We start from the raw sequence: 21,114 nt of genomic DNA, 5'->3' as shown, positions 1-21,114 counted from the left end.
GGTTCTACCTCCTGTTATTTGAAGGATTTCTCATTACATAATGTCCATTAATGCTTCTTTCTCAAATGCGTGCTGCAGTAGAGCTACACCAGCTATCCCCCTGTAAAGATTATCCTCCAGCCTAGCAGCTTTACCATTTGAGGCCTTTTAGACCTCATCACTGACATGTGAATAATTCTTCTCTTCATGAACAGAAGCTCTAAATTCCTTCAAGGTAGCTGGAGGGCACTGATGAAACTCTCTGGTTTGCAATTCTTTCTGTTGATCTTGTTTCAAAAGCTTGAAATGAAAGTCACTTTCAAGTAACTCTCCAAAGAGTGCAAAGGAAAAAAAAAAAAAAAAGTTTCTTTCTCCTTCTTTAAATATGCACTGACTGGTAGACAGCCACTCTGACAATCTTCAGAGACCCTTGAGTGCTTTTCTCTAGACTATGTAGGACGTTATTTAAAAGACTCCTTTAAAGATACACTCCTCAGAAATCCTTTTATATATACAGCTTGAGTAGTTAGGGGTATACATTCTACATGATCGCAGAAAAGAATTGGAAGTTACCCATGTGCCAGATTCCTCAACCTCCCTGCAAAGAGAATGTGTTAGGTATCATCATCCAGAAACTTCAAATGATTCAATGGCCCTACAGATGTTCTGGACAGTGAACCCCAACCTTGTCTCCCATATAAAAACTAAGTTTACCACTTTTGCTGTACGGACATGAGACAACTGCTACTACAGCAATGCAACACATGCTCTGTGCCTGTAGCTACACTAAGAAGATGCAATCCACCTTCTACGGACAGCCAAGACTACAAGTCAGCTCGCCCTTCCTGTGCCCTGGCAGCATATTACAGCTTCAGGCTTCCATCAGCCCAGGTGTTATCAGTATCTGCCATCACTGCCCTCACCCTGCAGTGCCCAGGTGGCTGCTATAGCCCTGGCAGAGCTTCACAGAGTATGTATGGCAATCTCCAGTGTTCCCTTCAGAGTTAACAACCCTTTGGTGTCAGCTACAGAGAGTGGGTTTACAAAAATGACATTTATTCTTGGAGACTTATATATATATATATATAGCTCTTGGGTGAGTTTAAGGTTTGTCTTTTCCAAAGCTTTGAAATAAGGCTGATGTTATGCAGCTTTTCTCAGGTCATGCCCGTGGGGCTACACAGGACATATTTCTTTGTGACACGTACCTGAACAGTTAGTTCAAATGCTTTTATTGTGGCTGCAGAGAGAAATGTGATACACCTGCTCTTGCAAAACTCCCAGCATCTACAATTAGAACTTCAGAAAGGAGGGATTCTGACTTCACATTTAGAATGCCTCTAATGCTGGCAGTAAGAATAGACTCTGGGTAGTAGAATGAATTGTGAATTTAAGGCAAACCTTTTGAGCTGTTTCTCCCTGTCCTGAAGCTGTGCAGCTTCTTGCTTCTGTGACTCCAACTCAGCACTGAGTAGTTCCATTGTGTCCTTCAAAAGTAAATTCTCTTTCTTGAGCTCAGAAATTTCACTCTGACATTTTTCCAGTTCATCATGAAGAGATCTGATCTGGCTCTGGCTACTTCCTTCCTAAGAAAAAGGCCAAATTCAGTTATTCATAGTCTTTTATTATTAACCTTAATGTCACAGAATCATAGAGTGGTTTGGGTTGGAAGGGACCTTAGAGACCATCTAGTTCCAACTCCCCTACCATAGGCAGGGATGCCACCCACCAGACAAGGTTGCCCAGGGCCTCGTATAACCTGGCCTTGAACACCGCCAGGTATGGGGCATCCACAGCTTCTCTGGGCAACCTGTGCCAGCACCTCACCACCTGCTGAGTGAAGAATTTCCTCCTAAGAGTTAATCTAAATCTCCTCTCTTTTAGTTTAAAACCATTCCCCCCTTGTCCTATCACTATCTGCCTGAGCAAAACGTTGCTCTCCATCTTTTTTGTAAGCCCCCTTTAAGTATTGAAAACCTGCAAAGATATCTCTGGGGCTTCTCCTCTTCAGGCTTAACATCCCCAGCTCTCTCAGCCTTTCTTCATAGGAGATCTGATCATCTTCATGGCCCTCTGGACCTGCTCCAACAGATTCACACCCTTCTTGTGCTGGGGGTCCCTGAGCTAGATGCAGTACTCCAAGTGGGACCTCGGAGATCTCCCTGTACTTGCATGCATTGCTTTTGCATGAACAGATTTTTCAATTCTATGTGAAGTTCTATGAGCAAGACAAAATCTGTGATCATAATTTCTTAAACATACCATATAGTCTCCATATTTTTTGGAACATTCATTCATTACTTGTGCTTTAGATTATGATCTTTAAATGTCAAAAAATCCTTCACTTTTTCCCCCGTTTCTAAGCTGATAAACAATGCTAATATTTTTAAGTGTGACATAAGGGAAGGAAACCTGTTGCATTCCTGTGAGAGAATTTTACTATGTCTGGAGGGAGAAATGTGATACCACTGCTTTCAGAAAACACAGCAAGATAATGAAGTAGGAATTGGATTCTTGCCTGTTGCTTCTTCAGTGTCCTCACACTCTTCAGCTCCATTTGGAGCTCTTCTATGTGTTTTTTGAGATTAGTGCATGATGTCTGCTGCTCGGAAAGTTCCATCCTTAGCGATCCTAGTAACAACCAGACTGACAATCATTAGGGCAGTCAGAGGCCAGATGGATCGGAGGTAGATATAGACAATGTAGATGAAAACATTAACACATTACATTTGCTTTGTCTCACAGCTCCTTTGCCATTAAATATTATAAACAAGAGTAGAAAAAGGAACATGCATTCTCTCTGGTAAAAGCTAAACCTATTATAGACAACTTCATTGAGCAATAGTAAGAAGATACAGAGCTACAACAGCAGTAACACAACATCATAATCAGAGAGGTAAAGTCTGTGTCAGCTGTTTTGCAAACTGAATCACGATAATTGTTTCTTCTAACCTTGGATTTTAATAGCGCAGCCCTGAGCTTCCCTGTTAAATCTTCTGATAAAAGGCCATAACACACACTGAGATTTCAGTTTGTGCTAACACACAATGCAACACTTAAATGAGGGGAATCTGTCATACACTGTTACTGTTGTGTAGATTGGGTACAAGTTTCAAAATGGATCAAGTACAGGAGAGAAGTTTGTCTCTCACATTCCTACATTTTTTCTTAAAGAAGCAGAACAGGATTTCTCTATTGAACATACTAACTTTAGAGACCAACAAATCTTTCGAGTAAATTTGAATACTGAATAAAAAGCAAGAACAGAACCCAGCTTATATTTAAAGTACTTTTGAATTTTTCTTTCTTTCTTTCTTTCTTTCTTTCTTTCTTTCTTTCTTTCTTTCTTTCTTTCTAAAAGCCTCTTATAAATGAGATTTAATAATCAGAGTTCAAGCCTGGAGATATTACAGGTTCACATATTGCAGTGCTCTGGTCAGATCTGAACTATTTAGTGAACTTTCTAAACTGACCAAACAATATGTATGGAGCCACAGACTTCCACTGCAGACAAAACAGTCTTGAACCACATATAATAATTCCTCACATAGAAAAAAAAAGGAAACCTATGTACTAACTACAATATTACATTTTAATACACTACCAGATGTATAGTTGTATGTTGCATACCAGCTGCTGACAGCTAAGAGCAAGGTGAACAAACAGTGCTAAGTGTGTGTTGCTCAAATTGTAGGGTATGGTAAAGGAGATTCAGAAAGACCTGAGTTCCTAGAAGATGACAAAGAGGATAAATGGGATGAAGTTCAGGGCTTCTCAGCATATCATCAAGGAGTAGGAGCTGTGTATGATGTGAGACGTTATACCTAGCAATAGAGTTTGCTGCTTCTGTATCTGCTCGAGTTCATCATGTAATTCTTTCTTTGCTTTCTCTTCCAAGGTTTGCATTTCCAGCCTATGCGACTGATGTTGGATTTTGAAAGTCTCATTAAACTCCTTTTTCAAACGCTCTTCTGCCTCCTGTAAGCAAAATACAAAAAAGTAGTTGGAACCTGTTTATCACCTTGTTGTTTTACTTGTAATGCCTGCATGAATCTGGTCTTTCACTGTAGAACTTTTACTATTTTCATCATCACTTTACATGGCACTTCACCAACACAAGAATAAAAATGACATGAAGTTAAAAACTAAAACTTAACAGGGACAAGAGAAATTACCAAGGTATCTCCCATTAGATTTGCTGTACATCATGAAATAATAACAATGATACAGACATTTGACATTAGAAAGATGTTTTCTTATTCAACATACAAAGCCCCAGATTTGACCCATATCTCTATATTTATCACACTGTATCAAAAAAAGGCTTCTATCTTTCCTTTAATTTTTCTTGGACAGAACTTCCACTGTCATGAGAAGTGCTCCTGATATACTGCTGAAATGCTATAAATGATGGAGCAGTTGCTATGTAGTGGCTTTGAAAACAACCCTTACTGCCAGTTTCATTTTTACCAGCCTTCAGATTGGTTTGTTAAAGCTGGGATTTTATTCTGAATATATAAACAAGATATTAAATTCTTTTTAGTTTTTATTATTATTATTATTTTATTTTACCACTTATGTTTTAAAAGAATGTTTTCCCTAATATTTGTAATATCAACAAGGACATCTGAACTCCATGCCACAATTACATATTTTTAAGCTCTTTTTTTTTTTTTTTTTCCTCGAACAGCTACTTTGTTGAGTACCTCAATATATTGCATTAACATTTAGTCACTGAAATAAATCCACTTGAACCTTTAAAAGCTTTGGTTATCTACTTACAGAATTGATTTCTTTAAGGTATCTAAGCCAATACACATCATTATACATGCATATTATACTTCTCTTAAAGTATTTATGTATAAATGAATAATGGATGAAAAAGAATGAAATAGTCCTTTTAATAGCATGCTTAGGAATTCCCTTGTATTTTTGAAACCAGAGCAGAGCTTGAAGAGCTTGTATTCATCTCAGCCTAACTGTATAGAGTAGGATACTTTATTTTATGTAACACTTTATTCCACTGTGTTCTCAGTTCAAATGCTAAAATTAACAAAAAAAAAATTAAAGATGTTGAGGTTTCAAAAACAGCAGAATAATGCATTATGTGCAACAATGGCAACACATTATTAAGATGAAAGGTAATAACTAAGCTGATAATCAGTTTCTCCCTAGTTTAACCAAACCATTTATTTTTTATCTAGTATCTCATAAACTGACCTTGAGTTCCTGTTTTTTGCTTTTCTCCAACATTTTTAAGACTTTTTGGTGTGATGCTTCCAGTTGCAGTTTAACATTCTGGTTTTCTTTAATGGTGCTCTGAAGATCCTGCAAAAGCTTCTCTTTTTCTTTGTTGGACTGTAGATTATGCTTCTTCAGCGACTCCTTGAAATTATTTGCTTGTTGCTCTAATATTTGCTTCAGTTGAGCCACCTGCCAGAAAAGTAAGTTAGCAGGATAGGATTAATGGCTACACTCACAATGGAGAGGAACTATGTAAATCTGAGTATATTTTATGAACTTGTGTTGCTCTATGAAAAATAGCAAGATGCTTGCTTCATGAAATGAGCCCTTTGTTTCAGTGAAGAATGGAGTTACGTGATTTTTTCTGGGTACCAATATTGTAACTCAGAATGGTTTTAGCCAACTGAAAAATATTAATAGGTAAAGCTGATTTTTTTTTTTTTCATGGTGCCACTCTTAAGTAGGAAGCTTTGAATTCTTGATCTGAAACATTTCATTTAGAAATTTTACTTGATTCCTGGTTTTGAAATGACAAAAACACCTCAAATGAAACATCCATTATTAAAACTTATCATTTAAGGATTCTCTTTATTTTTTCTCTGCCCTCTCATTGATTTTTGATTTGATTAATGAACAAAAAGCAAATGATTAGTGCAGCTTTAATGAGTAATTCAAAAGACCAACTAGAATAGCTCCTTCTGAAGAACATCTGGAAGCATCAGAGGTGAGAGAAATAGAACAGTTTTTACAGTTCTTTGGGGAAGCAGGTACCCCCACTCCCTTTTATTTATTTATTTATTTATTTATTTATTTATTTTTGTGGGGAGGCAGGAATATGCCTCTTTTCTATTTGATACATTTTCTAAACTTTCAGAAAAAAAAGAAAAAAAGCCATTCTTCTTAAATTTGCCATTGCAAACACCATAGCTTTGAAGTTTTGCAAAACTTCTTGCCTTTTCTTTTTGGAAGCATGTAAAAGCATGTATCTGTTTTCATCTTTTATATACTTGTACATTCCAGCCTTATAGAAACAGAATTCAAACTGTGAAAGAGGTAAGGCTGCTTCCTTAGAATTTCATAGGATTTAAATGATAAATCATATGATGTTCATATAATTTAAATTATTCAAATGATGTTACACACATCTGCAAGTTTGATATCATAAAGACTATATAGCCTGTGACTCCTTTGTATTTTTGCCTTATACGCTAATATGGTTTTTTTCTCTTCTCTAGTGTTGCCTTCATTTTTTTCCTCACAAATATTGCAAACAGTTTGTTAGTTGAGGCAGCACTTTAACTAGCTAAATAGCTGTTCGCAACTTTGACTGCACACTCATGGTCCTTTCTGATGCAGCACCACAGAAGCTGGATGAAGATTTACTAAGCGGGCTGAGGCATCTACATCCTTCGATTTCATTCTTGTAGCACGTTCCAGTATATTTTGTGTTACATAAGAGAAAAGGAGGCATGCTGTGCAAACCTGACTTCTCATTAACTTCTTGGCCACAGGCAGCATTGCACTGTCCAAAGAGAGGTACTAATGATCTATGCCGTATATCCCCAAATCCTAGGAATATTTTCTCATGATAGCTAAATGTATTCCCTCTACTTCATGGCTTAGCTCTTTCTCACAGCAGTTGAGCACATTGACTTCTCTCCTCCAGAGGACGTTATCTTCTTTCCCTCTCTCCTGAGGCCCTTCTCCATTCCCAGATGGATTGCAGCCCCCATTCAAGTACACTTGTAAGGCTGCAATATTCTCATAGGTTCCCAGCACAAAACAATCCTCTGAATCCTCAAAATGCTGCAAAATGCTTGGTATCAATTCCTTGGATTTCAGTGCCTTTTGGAGAAAGGGCATCCTGTACCCCCACTTTATGACCACAACCTTTAATCTGCCCCAGTAATTGTCTCTGGTGAGGCTGCACCTCAAATACTGTGTTCAGTTTTGGGTCCCTCACTACAAGGACACCGAGGTGCTGGTGCATGCCCAAGAAGGGTGACAATGCTGCTGAAGGTCTAGAGAACAAGATTTATGAGTAGGAGCTGAGGGAGCACAGGTTTAGCCTAGAGAAAAGGAGGCTCAGGGGAGACGTTATTGCTCCCTGCAACTGCCTCAAAGGATGTTGTAGGGCAGATGGTGTCTGCCTCATCTCCAAGCAACAAGCGATAGGACAAGAGGAAATGGCCTTAAGTTGTGCCAGGAGAGGGTTAGGTTGGATATTAGGAAAAATTTCTTCACTGAAAGGGTTGTGAAGCATTGGAACAGGCTGCCCAGGGACATGGTTGAGTCACCATCCCTGAAGGTCTTCACATGATGTGCTTAGGGACATGCTTTAGTGGTAGACTTGGCAGTGCTTGTTTTATTTTCTCTACAGAGCAACTAAGAGCCTGAAAACATTGTAAAAAAAGATGCTCCATTTGGTCTTTTGGTTGTTTATAATTTTGAGTAAAATATTTGGGTCTGATATTCACAGAATATCAGGCGAAGAGGATTTATTTCTGTATAAGGAAGATTCATGTGAAACACAAATATTCTTCATGGACCTCACGTGGTGTGGAGATAACTCAAAACCTGACTTGAACACATACATCTATCATCAGAACTACATAACTTCCTTACTGAGTCTGGTTTCTTTACCTCTGTAACTAGCTACAAGATAGAAAGTTACTGTTCCATTTTTGAGTATGCTTATGGCTGCACAACTGCTGTTCCTACATACAAGTCAATATATTGTATTCCTTCCATTTAGATAAAATTTGTCCTTCAGTTCAAATCCACAGATCACTTTTTTCTCCAGCTAATTGGTGGTGGCCATTATTGATCATCACTGATCTTGTACTTCAGTTTCTCTCCATACTCTCTCCATCAGTTTGCTCACAGAAGGCCAGTATTATAATTAATGTGGATTTCCTTTACCAGATGGGGTAGTGTGCTATATTTGAACTTCAAAGTTCCTTAGTTTTATTACTGATGTTTCACATGTTCTGAGATCTACAACACTATCTGTAATTTACACATGACAGAAGTCTGCAAGCAGAGATGAACCTCGTTAAAAAACTCTAATGGAGCTGCAAACTTGGTGGTAAAACCAAGCGATCAATAAAACTTCCAGATGAATCTATCCAAAGAAAACATTTTTGAATGTACACATCAGAATAAAAACGTAAAATGTGGTTCCTTCAGACCAAATTCACTGTTTTAAGACATTAAAAATAAATTACCTCCTCACTTGCAAGGAGAGAAATGGCTTTATTCACAGCATGCAAGGGAAGAAGAGATGGCAGAGATGGTTCTGCTGTGTGTGTTTAAGAGAGAAAGCAAGCACTGAGGCACAGAAAAAACAAGAGCAAGGGAGTATGTGCGTGTGCATTTGAAGGTAACTGGGACACTTACCCAAGCAATGAAGGCCTGGGTTGACCAATGACAAGTTAATACGTAAGTGAAGAAGTAGCATCAGGAGACAGTAGTATCTTATAACCCAGTGACAAGGGAATTCTTGTCACTGGTGAGAAAAATTCTTGAGAAATTCTGCCAGCAGAGAAAGCTGGCAGAAGGAAAAAGAAGCTTGGGTCTCTTATACTTCATGGGAACGCTAGATTGGTAGGTAAGAAAGCAAACAGTCCTTCACCCAGTGTTATGTGAATCAAGACTTTTATCTTGTTCTTTTTTATGTGCCAGAAAATTAAAGGTTATCTTTTACCATCTCTCAAACAGTTTCAAATCAACTTTGAAAACGTCACTGAAGCAATGCAACCAAATTGATTTGAATTAGCCAATTTGAAAAAGCATCTAGCTCCAGATGCCCCAAACTGTGAATTTAATCCAGCTAATCTTCCAGTCGTTTCTTGACTTTTTCCTTTTTTGTCATCCAATTAAAAACAACTAGCTATCTGAACAAACAAGTGAAGAATATACTGGGCAAGTATATGACTGTGCCTGCCATCACAGTTGGCTTGCCTTTTGACTTCTGCTTTGATTATTTTAATTCACTGTGCTTCCAAGCACTATGAATATTTGAAGCCTAGCTAATATCTGCTCTCCCTTTCTTTTATTTGTTGTATGTAAGTGTGAAATCTCAAAGGCAGGATCTAAAGTTGGAATCACAGAGAATACTTTGACTTCCTGTATCTTTTAAGTAGAAAGATCTGAGTTTCTCAATGCGTTGCTAGGGGATGAATTTGTATAAAAGACTTAAAACTGCCTTTTGATGTATTATAGAAGAGTCACTGCATTTGAGAGTTTGTTCAGACAGTGAAAATAAGGTGCCTGAATACTACAGGGTTTTACTCATACTATGATGCTATTACATCAAAACACTAACACAGCATAAAAGTAACAAGAAAATAATGAAATGCTATTTCATTGTAGTCTTTAGGCTTATTTCACAGTTACTTCAGTTATAGTTAAATAGTTCATAGTTAAATGCCTTCCTAAACTTATGGCAATTCCTGACTGGAGGGACAGGTGCAAACACAATAGTCACACCTCTACTGCTGATATCATTATTTGGTGGTGCATCCAAGACCGTGATCAAGGTTCTGGGCATTGCTGTGTTAACACTGTTCACAGATATATCACAAAGGGATTCCTGCCCTTCCATTTTATATACCTTGTAATTCCAGAATAGTCTCACACATGCTGAAGAGATCCTGGAGTGCCTAAGCAAGAGACTGAAGGACTCTAATGAATTAGCAGTCAACCTACACTGGTGTCTTTCCTTCCAAGGCACCAAACAGGTGCAAATCTAGCTTATTTATTCAGAAATATCTCAATAATAAATAAATACTGTCATTTTGAAGTGTATCCCCAGAGAGAACAAATTATCATGATTCTGTCTACTCTGCACAGTGTTCTAGCTATGTCAGCCCAACCAAAAATATGCCTTATGCAGCCAAGAAAGCTATTTTTAGATGTGAAATCGTATCCAGGTTAGAACTGGATTAGTAACAGCACATTGCCTAACCTTCGAGGCGGAAGCTCTGGGCTGAGCCATTGCAAAGTTCCCAGCTGGGAATCATGCCCTCAGTGAAACATAATGTTGCATAGTAAATGGTGTTTTCTTGGCTGTGAATAGTCAAATATTTATACAAGTAAAGTATTATAAATTGAAATTACAACACTTCCCTGGCAAAACTGCCAAGCAACTGGTTCAGAAAATAACCCAGGGCATACCAAGAACAATGCAAACTTTCTCTTCAGAAGAACCATTTCCATCTTCGCCATTTTGCAAGCACTGTAAGATATACTGAAATGTTTCTTAGTGTTCTGTTGATACTTACCATGGTGTTGTGAATATAAAATATGACATGATATATGCTATTTTATTTTATTTTATTTATTTTATTTCTGTGTTTAGTGACAATAGTTTTCCAGCGAACCTTGAATTTACCATGAACTCATGATATCAGAAGAAACACGGGTATCATTCCTATTTTTCTGGCCTGAATGTGTGACTTCAAGAGTAATTTGATGGCGCATTGCTTTAATTCTTGCATCTGCAAAATCTGAACAATAATTGCCTCACAACATAAGCCTTTGAGATATTCCAGTGGAATATACCAGCTGCATATAAATATGCAATATTATCAGGTTGGACAGTATCCATCTCTTCCCATCATACCTCAAAATGAGTATAACTTTCAGGCACAACACAGCAACACCAGCAGTTTTCAGCTTTGAATAGCCTAAGATGTTTTTATGGAAATATGTACATTAAGGGGAATTAGAAAAAGAATACAGACGACCGATTTCTAAGAACCCACATGTTGCATTAGGTGCAAGGAAGACACTCAAGTGGATAATCCAACACAAGTTGGATTGACCTGAAATGCTCAGTGAAGAAAACTGTAGAAAACAGCATTATACACAAATGTGTAATAAAACCTAAAACCAGGATTTAGCTAGAAATTTTAGAGCATTAAAAACTAGACTTAAATTCTATACTTCTAACACTGAGAAAGGGACAGAATGTCAGAATGCAACTGTTTGATACCAGAAAGTATAAATCTGTTTTACAAGAGAAATACAAGGTAAAAGACCATACTGCATTCAGAACTAGCACAGCTACTACAGCTTGAATGGGAGAAAAAGCAGGTGTTACACAGTAAATGACCACAACTCATGCCCTGATTGCTGAAATCACACCAAGCAGTACTAATAGCAAGGGAAAGTGAAAACAGGAGGAGATGTGACATCTTACTTAGGCCCCCAATGAGCCTATCTGTCCTTTCTCTGTCTTTGAACATTGAAAGAGAGCTTATTATGACCACTCAGAGTCCACAAATTCCAGCTGAGAAAGATCTAGGGCTTCATCTTCTGCAGAACTGTTCCCATGCAAGCACCTACTGAGCTTGCTAGAAGTGAAACTGGTTAGAAGCACTGAAGATAAAAAGTGATGGAAATTATAGACAGTCAGTTAGAAGAACTGTGGCTATCTCTAATTCACTGGTACAATAGTGTCAGCTACCTAGTTCCTGTTGCTTTTCCATTACTTCTTGAATTAGACTGAAGAAATTTTGTATTTTGGGGAATATTCTGATTTCATTCTGTAAAAATTTGGCTCCTTAAAACCTCCATTGTCAGGAGAAGAAAAAAAAAAAAGACGACAAGTTCTTATGATGAAACATATGCATCCACTTATAATCTTCCAGAATGGACAACCACAGATCATTTTATTGCTGCAAAAAGCTAACAAATGGAATGATATATTTGGGATATAAAAATAAATGCTGCACTGAGCATCAACAGAACTTTTCACTAGGGTAATGACTTCAGTTCTCTTAAAGCATTTACTTTACAGCTTATCTACAAGATAAAAGCATCAAGATGTTCACAAGCAAAACCTTCACATGAGAACACTGAAGAAAAAGAAATATCCTGACCATAAGGTTTTAAAGCAAGTAATATTTGCCTAAGAGAACTGAACAACGCTCCAGGGGAACACCTGAGGCAGAAAACATGTATGCACAGTTGTGAGGAATTTTAAAGATGCACTCTTTACCTGGTTAAGTAATTGCCTTGCAGCAGCTTTGCTTTGTTTTGACAGAAAATTGTTTATCTAACCTGCAGGCATGGAATTTCAAATCATGACACTTTATTGTATTAATATTTTGCGAGATGAACTAATCTGGAAAATGTGCATCACTCAGCCTTCAACTACCTATACAAACAGCTGTTAGTGGATAATCTAATACTAAACCATCTCAGGTATTTATTTCCAGATTAATCCATGTTAGCAGATTTGCTATTGTGACTTAGATGTAACTGGAGCAAGGAATGCTATATAAGCCGTGTCATCCTCAAAGCTGATTTGGGGCCGCAATGGTTTCCCTATTTCATTCTTGATCTTGAGAACATGGAGACATAGCTAATGACTAATATATAAAATACTGTGCATTCCAAACTGCTTCAGTTACCCCATCGGTCACTTTATCAAGCAGGCAGAACAGAAACATTGATCTATTCAATGATTTCCATGCAATTCTCTTGCTCAAGAAAGCAAACAATAAAGCCCTTTTACATGTCTATACAAAATAAGAAAAAAAATCAGAAAGTAAGGAATATTCTAAGCCCATATAGCCCTGTATGGGGTTTCATTTAGGGTTTTTGTTTTCAGATGAAAGGAAAATGAAGTGCCCTCTTATTACTGAGTTACGTATATGCCCAGCTTACCTCAAGTGAAGAGTTTTGAAGTTTCACAGTTAGGGCTTCCTTCTCTTTCTCTAGTTGCTTTATTTCACGCTCAGAGTTTCTTTTAAATTCCTCTAGCTGTGCCTGGAGCTCCTAAAGTTAAAAAAAAAAAAAAAAAAGAAAAAAAAAAGAGAGAGAATGAAATAGCTGAGACAAAACAGGCAGCATGAAAATAAATTACTTAAGATTTCCTTAATACTTCTCTGTGACTCTCTAAGAAGAGAGAGTTATAAGCAATAATATTTACTGCCTATAAATAATAAATGCCTACTATGCTTTTTCACTAAAATATGGAATGATCTGACTTATGTGAAGAATTTTAGCCTGGCACCATTCTAAGTATACTGTGTACAAACTCATTCACATAAAACAATACTGTATGTAAAAGGCAGAGTCCTTTTCATAGGGCTTACACTTGATATTGATCATATATGAATACCTTCATGATCAGACAAAATAATTTACTCCCACAGATTCCTTTATGAGAAGCAGGACTGCAAAAATGCATGAACTCCAGCAGTTTCAGAAGACAGATATGAATTCTTCTGAAGCGCACTTAACACAATTCATAGTCCCCAAAATCTAGAAGGTACTGTCAACGTTAAGTGATAGGAACTGCACATTTTTTATGGCTTCACAACTCATCAGCAAGAGTTTTGATTATTCTCAAGTAGATGTTGAACTTGGAAAGGTATAGCAGTGTTAAAACTAGGAAAAATAACAGAAGCACCATCTTAGCAACAACAAGGGTCATTTGACCTGTAGTCTGACTGTCCAACCCTACAAACTGCTGTAATCTTTTTTTTTTTGCCTATTCAGTGCCTGACAAACACACAAATATAGTAGGAGACAGAAACTAAATTTCTCCTTAGTTTATGCCCAAATGCGGCAAACTAGTTGGCATGCACTGAGGTAAGCATTAAATCATGTGCTTAAGACTAAACACGTGTTTTCTTACCTCTGAATGTATTTCAGCTAACATTTAGGTTCCTACTGCACAGGAATATTATAGATTGCAAATGTGCTGCAGCCAAAGGATTCCATGCCACTGGGCAAGAGAGCAGAATTTACCAGAGAGCAATTCTCAGGAAAGTGAAATTCTTTTAAGAATGTCTTACGCCAATTGCTGCTAGTACATACCAACAACAAAACAGTGGCTTGACCACTTAAAACACATTGAGAAAAGGTATTGCTCTGGCAACTTGCCTGAAGTTGCTCTCTTGTCCATGAGAAGACAATCATTCTTTCTGATTAAAGTTAAATAAGGACATACATACACACTTATGTATTTGTTTGTAATCAGTGGTGATGTAATTGATAACACCTTCACTCTGGATCCATTTACTAACACTTTGTAGAATTAGCTTCTCTGCCTAAACAATGCAAAATGTTTATTAAATCACTGTACTTGAGTATTTCACAGCAGAGATCCATGGAAATTGAAGTCAGAAAATGGAATACACCTACAATACATTTTTCTTCAGGAGGGAACTTACATTAATCACTCCAGCTGTCACACACAAAGCACGCAACGTGTTGCTAAGAAGGCAGTTTGTCACATCAAGGATAAATTCACCTTCCTGCCTCTGGAGCTTTTCACAGAAATACGTCAGCTCAACTTTCTTCTTTCATTTTATTTTTTTTCAGTAAGACCATAGCAAGAAAATCCTTGCATTTTATGATAATTCAAAGTGCCTCCAGTGAGGATAATTCAAATGATGTCACTGTGACCAATAAGATTAAAGACAGATGAATTAGAGCACCTATAAATAGAATACATCTACCTTCTGCATTTTTTTTTTAGCATGCATGAAGTTTTAGACTAACTTGATTTTCTTTATATGCTTCATTACAAGATCTTCCAACCCATATAACAGCTATTCCTTCAGACAAATCCTTTCCTTTTGGAACTGATAGTTACAATGAAAGTTCTCAGTGTCTTTTACTCATACCCTCTTTTAGCTACAGCTTCCATAGTCCCATAGTCTTTGCAATACACTAGCTATATAATTTGACAAAAATGAGGTAGAATTTTGTGGTCTCAGCTATCAGTTTTGTGGGGAATATGCTATTTCAGTGGACATACTCCACTGAAAAATACTGGCTTTATTTTAGTAAACAGTGTGGAACTTTAATGATTGAGGGTTGCATGCCTCATCTGCAGCTGTTTATCTTTTTTTTTTTTTTTTTTTTTTTTTTGTAATTTTGGTTTGGTTTTGGGTGTGTGACTCACTTCAAAGTATGGAGGCTTCCTCAACCTTACTTATTTCAAAAAGTACAAAGGAAAATTTGTTTTTGTTATGTCTCCAATAACAGGTCTAATTTTCCACAGTGGTAGGAAAATGGGAAAAAATAAAAAAATAAAAAGAAAAAAATTGTGTCTGTACAATTGATTAAGGAGAGACATTGCATACAGAGGGAACTCTCAGGATCCATACATTTCTGATTGTAGTGAGTCCGTTCCTGATATTACGATATTACTTCTGCTTAGCTTTTCAGAAAAAAAACAAACAAACAAACAAACAAAAAAAACTGTTCTCTACTAAAAATAATTTAAAACATCTGCATTTCAATTTAACTTAACAAAGAAAGTCTGGCTTGAATCTTATTCTCTTCCAGTTTTTGGTTATAGAAGAAGTTGAATGCTTTAATTTGGTCTAGCTCAATTTTACTTAAGTAGTGTCTTAGCTGTCATTGAGCAACTGATGTACTTGAAGTTATGAACACAAGTCAGTGTTCCACTGGATGAGGGCAGAGCTCTAGGAATCTTACAGGACTGACTTCTACAGAATAATCTAAAGGCCATGAATGTTGAAAGAACAATTACATTGATTTCAGTACTTTTTGGCATGCTTTGGAATGTTTAAGAGCAAAGCACCTGTTTAAGCTCTTGCACACCTTCAGAGCCTCTCATTTGGTTTTGTTTGGCAGAAGTCATTTGCTGCAGTTGCATTTTTGATGCTCTGGTTTGTCTGCTTCATTAAAAGCTTTGCTCTGGGAATTCAATACAGCTTCTGTATCTTCTGTGGTAGCAACATTTACATTTCAAATAGCATAAATAACTGGTGGAACGTGAGTGACTACTAACAAGGGAAATAATTCAGAATGACATTAATGAGCATCTTACCTGCTTTTTGCAAGATTTCCTTCTCCTGAAACGTATTTCTCTCTGACTACACTTAGATTTTCCTTCACGCTTTTCAACACACTTTTTGATCCCAGAATTTCTTGCTGTGGTCCCTAAAGCTACACTTCCAGATTCTAAAATATGCATTGTGCTTCGAAGCTTATTACATATGTTCTTTTTTTGTTATCTAGAATAAATCATCATTTTCTGTCTTGGTGCAGTTCCATGGCATGAATCTTTCACCTAGAGAGAATGTTTAAAATAACCTTTTGCTCTTCCATACCCTTAAAGTGACTCTGTTGCCAGAATATTTGTAATGTGGGGCCATTCCCTCAAATGCAGTAACCATCATTGTAAGGTGAACACTCATCAAGACTTACCATTTAAAAGATGCCTGAAATTATCCTAAATTTGGAACAGGACATACTTCCTTTCATTTTCTGACAACTTGTGTTAAAATATAGTTAATATTTTTTCCAGTTGCTGAAGTATAATAGTTTGTTACACAATTCATAACACAGATGCCTAAAAAGAGAAAAATCATCTCCTACAGACTCTGCTGAGAATTGTCTGTCCATAACTAAAGGTAAAAATTGGAACATAACTATTATAACATTTCTGGAGGTTCTACCCTCAAATTCCAAATGTCTAACACAATAATGCAATACTTACCCAGACTAAATTTCCATTTGCTCGTATATGAAGGGTATTTGAGTAGAACCTCATGGATCAAACCTACTTGTATTTGACACTGTAGGTGAGAACTTAAAGGTAAGTGTGTTTCTTTTACTTCTGTAATATGCCAAAATTATTCCAAAACTAGATTGAATAGATCAGTCTTAATGACTTGTCATCCTTTATATTCTTTCTTCTACAGTAATAATAATAAACATGAGCTAACATGATGCCTTTCATCTAAAAGTCTCAAACCACTTGACATACACTAAGGAGAAAACAGAAAAATCGCTTTGCTTAAACATCAGTCCTTTTATCTTTCATGCATTTTGACAGCTTTTTTTTTGGATAGTATTTACTGATGATCAGAGGTATTACTGATTAAAGAAATGCTTCTGTTTCCGAATCTGCCACTGGAATCCATAGGATTCTGAAAAAAATGTAATGTTTAACTGTGGCAACAGAAATAGCCAATTAAAAAAGCAGAAGTTTCTCCTTTCTATTTAAACTAGAGAGAAATAGAAAATAGCACTGTATTTAACAGTTCACCTTCCAGATTTAACCTAGTACCAAACTCTCTGTAAAGATTCAAGGCAATATGCTAAGCTAGTGTGTAAATCAGTCTCATTCATAGACTTAACGGATCTAAACTGTACAAGAGTTGAGCAGATGTCTATCAGAAAAGATTTCAGTTTCATCCAGCTGATACTGAATTTAGAAATTAAATTGCTAGAGACATCACTTTCTTATACCCAGTTCTTGTTGGGTTTTAAACTTTTTATTCCTAAAACACTACCTTTTTGACACAATAAAAGAGAACAGTAAATCATGTGGATAAACTTTCGTGCATCCCTTCTCCAGTTCTCCTGAATATTATTGAAAGAAACCACAAGAAATCAGGATCTTACTTGTTCCTCCTATCAGCTACAAAGAAAGGTTGAGGGAACTGTGCTTGTTTAGCTTGGAGAGGAGAAGGTTCCAGGGAGACCTCATTGTATCTTTCCAGTACTTGAAGGGAGCATATAAACAGGAGGGGGAATGCCTATTTATATGTGTTGGTAGTGATAAGACAAGGGGAATGGTTTTAAACGAAGACAGGGGAGGTTTAGGTTAGATATTAGGAGGAAGTTTTTCACTCAGAGGATGGTGAGGGACTGGAACAGGTTGCCCAGAGACGTTGTGGATGTCCCATCTCTGGAGGCATTCAAGGCCAGGCTGGATGGGGCTCTGGGCAGCCTGCTCTAGTGGCTGGCAATGCTGCCCAGAGCAGGGGGGTTGAAACTAGATGATCTTTAACGTCCTTTTCAACCCAGGCCATTCTATGATCCTATGATTCTGAGTTAGATTGCTGTCACAGTTCTGGGGTCAGGTCTGGGAGGTAAGTTTCTGTGATGGGAAAGGCCAATACTTTTAGAAGGAAGTAGAACTGTTGAGCACAAAGGCTGTCTGGGTGCTTTGGCTTCACTGCAGTTCATCGGTGTCTCTCCCACACTCTGACTTTATGTACCAAATGCAGCCAATCTCTGCAACTTCATGTGGCACAAGGGGCAATGAACCAGAAAGGGGCTGCAGGGCTGTGCTGCTAATATATGAGAGATACATGTACATCAACCTGAGTAGACAAGCAAGGTGAGAAGTGAGAAGTAACTGTGAAACTTACTACATGAAACTTCACAGGTGTAAATGACACTTCGTCAAATGTCACTTGGTATGAGGCATTCTTTCAAGAGTCATACAATACAAAGCACTTCATTCCTAACCTGCCAGCTCACTGCATGGTCTCTTAGTTCATATTAATTAAGTTCATATACATGGTTTCTTAGTTCATGGTTCTCTTAGTTCACACGGAGCTGCTGACAGCCACAGTGCAAATGGAGAATGTGCTGTGTAAGTACTCATTGCTAACTGTTGGTGCCTGCTTGCTGCTCTCCACATTTCTGGGCAGGAAAGTTAACATCTCTGTTCAGTCAACAGACAAATTTTACCTCACTTCTCCCTCAGGGAATATGAAGTCTAGTGTTCAAAGACTCCTCCTGATCAGTTACTAATCATTTCAACTCTTTCTTTAAAACTCTCAGCACCAAAACCCTCAAATTTCTCTTCCAAGCCTCTAACACTGCTTTAGTGTTTACAAGGCTTTTGACTCAAAATGATGTTTAAAAGAACTCTCTTCGCCCAAATTTTAAAAATAGACAATTTTCTACCTGTATTCTCTCTTTCAGCTTCTGGGAATGCTTCTTCCTCTCATTTATCTTCTGGCTTTTCTCCTCTAGGTCTGCCTCCAGCTTCTTTACTTGCTGCAGCAAAAAACCTTCCTTAGCCTCCGAGCTCTTCCTTTGCTCCATTTCTCTTTGCTGACAATTCTTTGTTACTGCTGTGGATTGCTGCATAGACTTTTTCAAAGTCTCTTTTTCTCTCTCGCAGGAGGCTTGCAGCTGGCTTGTTTTCTGAGTACATTCTTTAATTGCTCTCTGGTTCTCACTCTTCAGGTTTTCCATCTCATTTACTACAGCTTGTCCTTTCACATTGTATTTTTCATCTAAAATTTCTTTTCTATCTAAGTTTTGTCTCCTAGATGCTTTGCATTCATTCATCAGTCCTTCAGACTCCTGATTTAAATGTAAAAGTTTGTTTTCAAAGTCTGCATTAGTATCTACTGTGTCTGTGGAAAGGACCATCTGTGCCTGTTGTACTTCTGTCCTCAGTTCCCTCTCTTCCACCTGCTGCTTGCACAATGTTAACTCTGCCAAGGCTTCTTCCTTTAGTCTCTTATGTTGTTCCACTGCAATTTCAAGGGCTTGAATATGTTTTCTCAGCAATTGTTCTTCTTCAGCTTTGCTTTTATACTGGAGAATTGTTTCCCTTGTCTCAGCAAGAATGTGTTGAATTTCTTCTTCATGAGCATCTCTCAGAGCTTGTATACTAGCCTCATGCTCATCATTCTTAGTGTTCAAGGCATATATCACCTGTAGATGAAGGAAAAGAATATAGGAGATTAAAGTATCTGGTAAACAGTAGTGTTATGCATTCAGTTGCTATATTTAGCAAGAGAACAATCACTACAGTTAAATATTTTGTTGTCTTTTTTTTTCTTTTTTCTCCACTAGCAACAGAAAGGATAATTATAAACTGCAAATCCTCACAGAGAAAGAAGACAATACTGTGAGAAATATTTTTTTTCCAGATTTTTTGTTGAGATTTACTTTTTTGTTCTTAGCAAGTTGTCACCTCATACATCAGGTTTGACCTCTAATACAGGGACTGAAACAGAAATTCTGTAAGAAGATTAAATTCTGCATTCCTGACTTGAACTAAAACACCACTGAAGATGCACTCCAGAAGCCATATGACTGACATATTAACTTGATTAGCATTTCAAGATAGCTATTACTCAGCTGCAAGCACCTTTAGGTTTGAATCTCAGAAGTTCTCAGGTAATGTCTTTTATCTTACCTCAGTAACAGCAATAAATCTCAAAAATCACGTTTTAACAGATACAGGCAGGTGGCCCTGCTTGAGCAGAGAGGTTGGACAAGATGACCTCTAGAGGTCCCTTCCAACCTCACACATCCTGTGATTCTATGATTATGCCTATTGGTCTCTCAGTTGAGACTTTCCCTAAGGAAGGATTGAAGATTACAGGGCCAGAATTCTAGTCTAATTAAAGAATTAGTTACGACCAATTTTACTTATGTGTTTAAGACTATGCGACAATAAGTGACAAAAGTTTGGAGTCTGTGTCGTATAAACCCTGAAGACTTCTCTACAGTTATTGAATTTGCTTGGCTATGTCTAACCATTCTTTTTGGAGCTCTCTGTATATTCAATAACATATTGAATTTCAGTCATCCATAAATGAAAGCAAACACATAAATACATTTTACGTGAAGTCAACTTCCTCTCTGGCAGTAATGGAATAAATATAGAAGCCTTAAAGAGTCACAAATGCAAAACATGGTCTGAATACATTTCTGGATAAATATGTGACAGAAGAGAGTAACAGCATCATATTCCAGAAGACAAATAGACACAAAGTCATTGTCTACATTTAGATATGCATACTGGTTGGCCTTAGATTAGATGTTAAATCTCCTCTGCTATTTTTGATCATTTTTCCTTTGAAACATAAATAGTTGCAGGATACGAACCAGATTCCTCCTCCCCATAAGTGGTAACTAAAATAATTCTCTGAACCTTTTTTTAACTCTTCCAGAGATAGACACAAAAACTACAAGGAAAATGTTAATTTTGCCCATGGCTTTGGAATGATCTGTAATAAGTTTGGGCAACTCTTCAATTAATTAGGTCAGATATTAGCAATCATATTTTTATTTTGTTTAATCAGCAAAACAGAGATGAGCATTAGAACATCTGACCTTTGTGACTCAGACTTC

General features: G+C 37.2%; 1 protein-coding gene across 2 annotated transcripts in view; it reads right to left on the bottom strand.

Moving 5' to 3' along the window:
• Window positions 1-21,114, bottom strand: part of FAM184B (family with sequence similarity 184 member B) — a 39,271-nt gene that overhangs the window by 6,536 nt on the left and 11,621 nt on the right. For both annotated transcript variants that reach the window (XM_084285955.1, XM_084285956.1), the window contains exons 2-7: window positions 18,925-19,686; window positions 12,901-13,011; window positions 5,200-5,412; window positions 3,804-3,957; window positions 2,498-2,610; window positions 1,381-1,565 (exon numbers count right to left, since the gene is read on the bottom strand). In XM_084285955.1, coding sequence (XP_084142081.1) covers window positions 1,381-1,565; window positions 2,498-2,610; window positions 3,804-3,957; window positions 5,200-5,412; window positions 12,901-13,011; window positions 18,925-19,686 — 1,538 coding nt within the window. The remainder of the gene's footprint in view (window positions 1-1,380; window positions 1,566-2,497; window positions 2,611-3,803; window positions 3,958-5,199; window positions 5,413-12,900; window positions 13,012-18,924; window positions 19,687-21,114) is intronic.

This window comes from Netta rufina (assembly GCF_964035555.1).
Source record: "Netta rufina genome assembly, chromosome: 4".
Classification (NCBI taxonomy): domain Eukaryota; kingdom Metazoa; phylum Chordata; class Aves; order Anseriformes; family Anatidae; genus Netta; species Netta rufina.
This window is presented reverse-complemented; position numbering and strand designations above follow the sequence as displayed.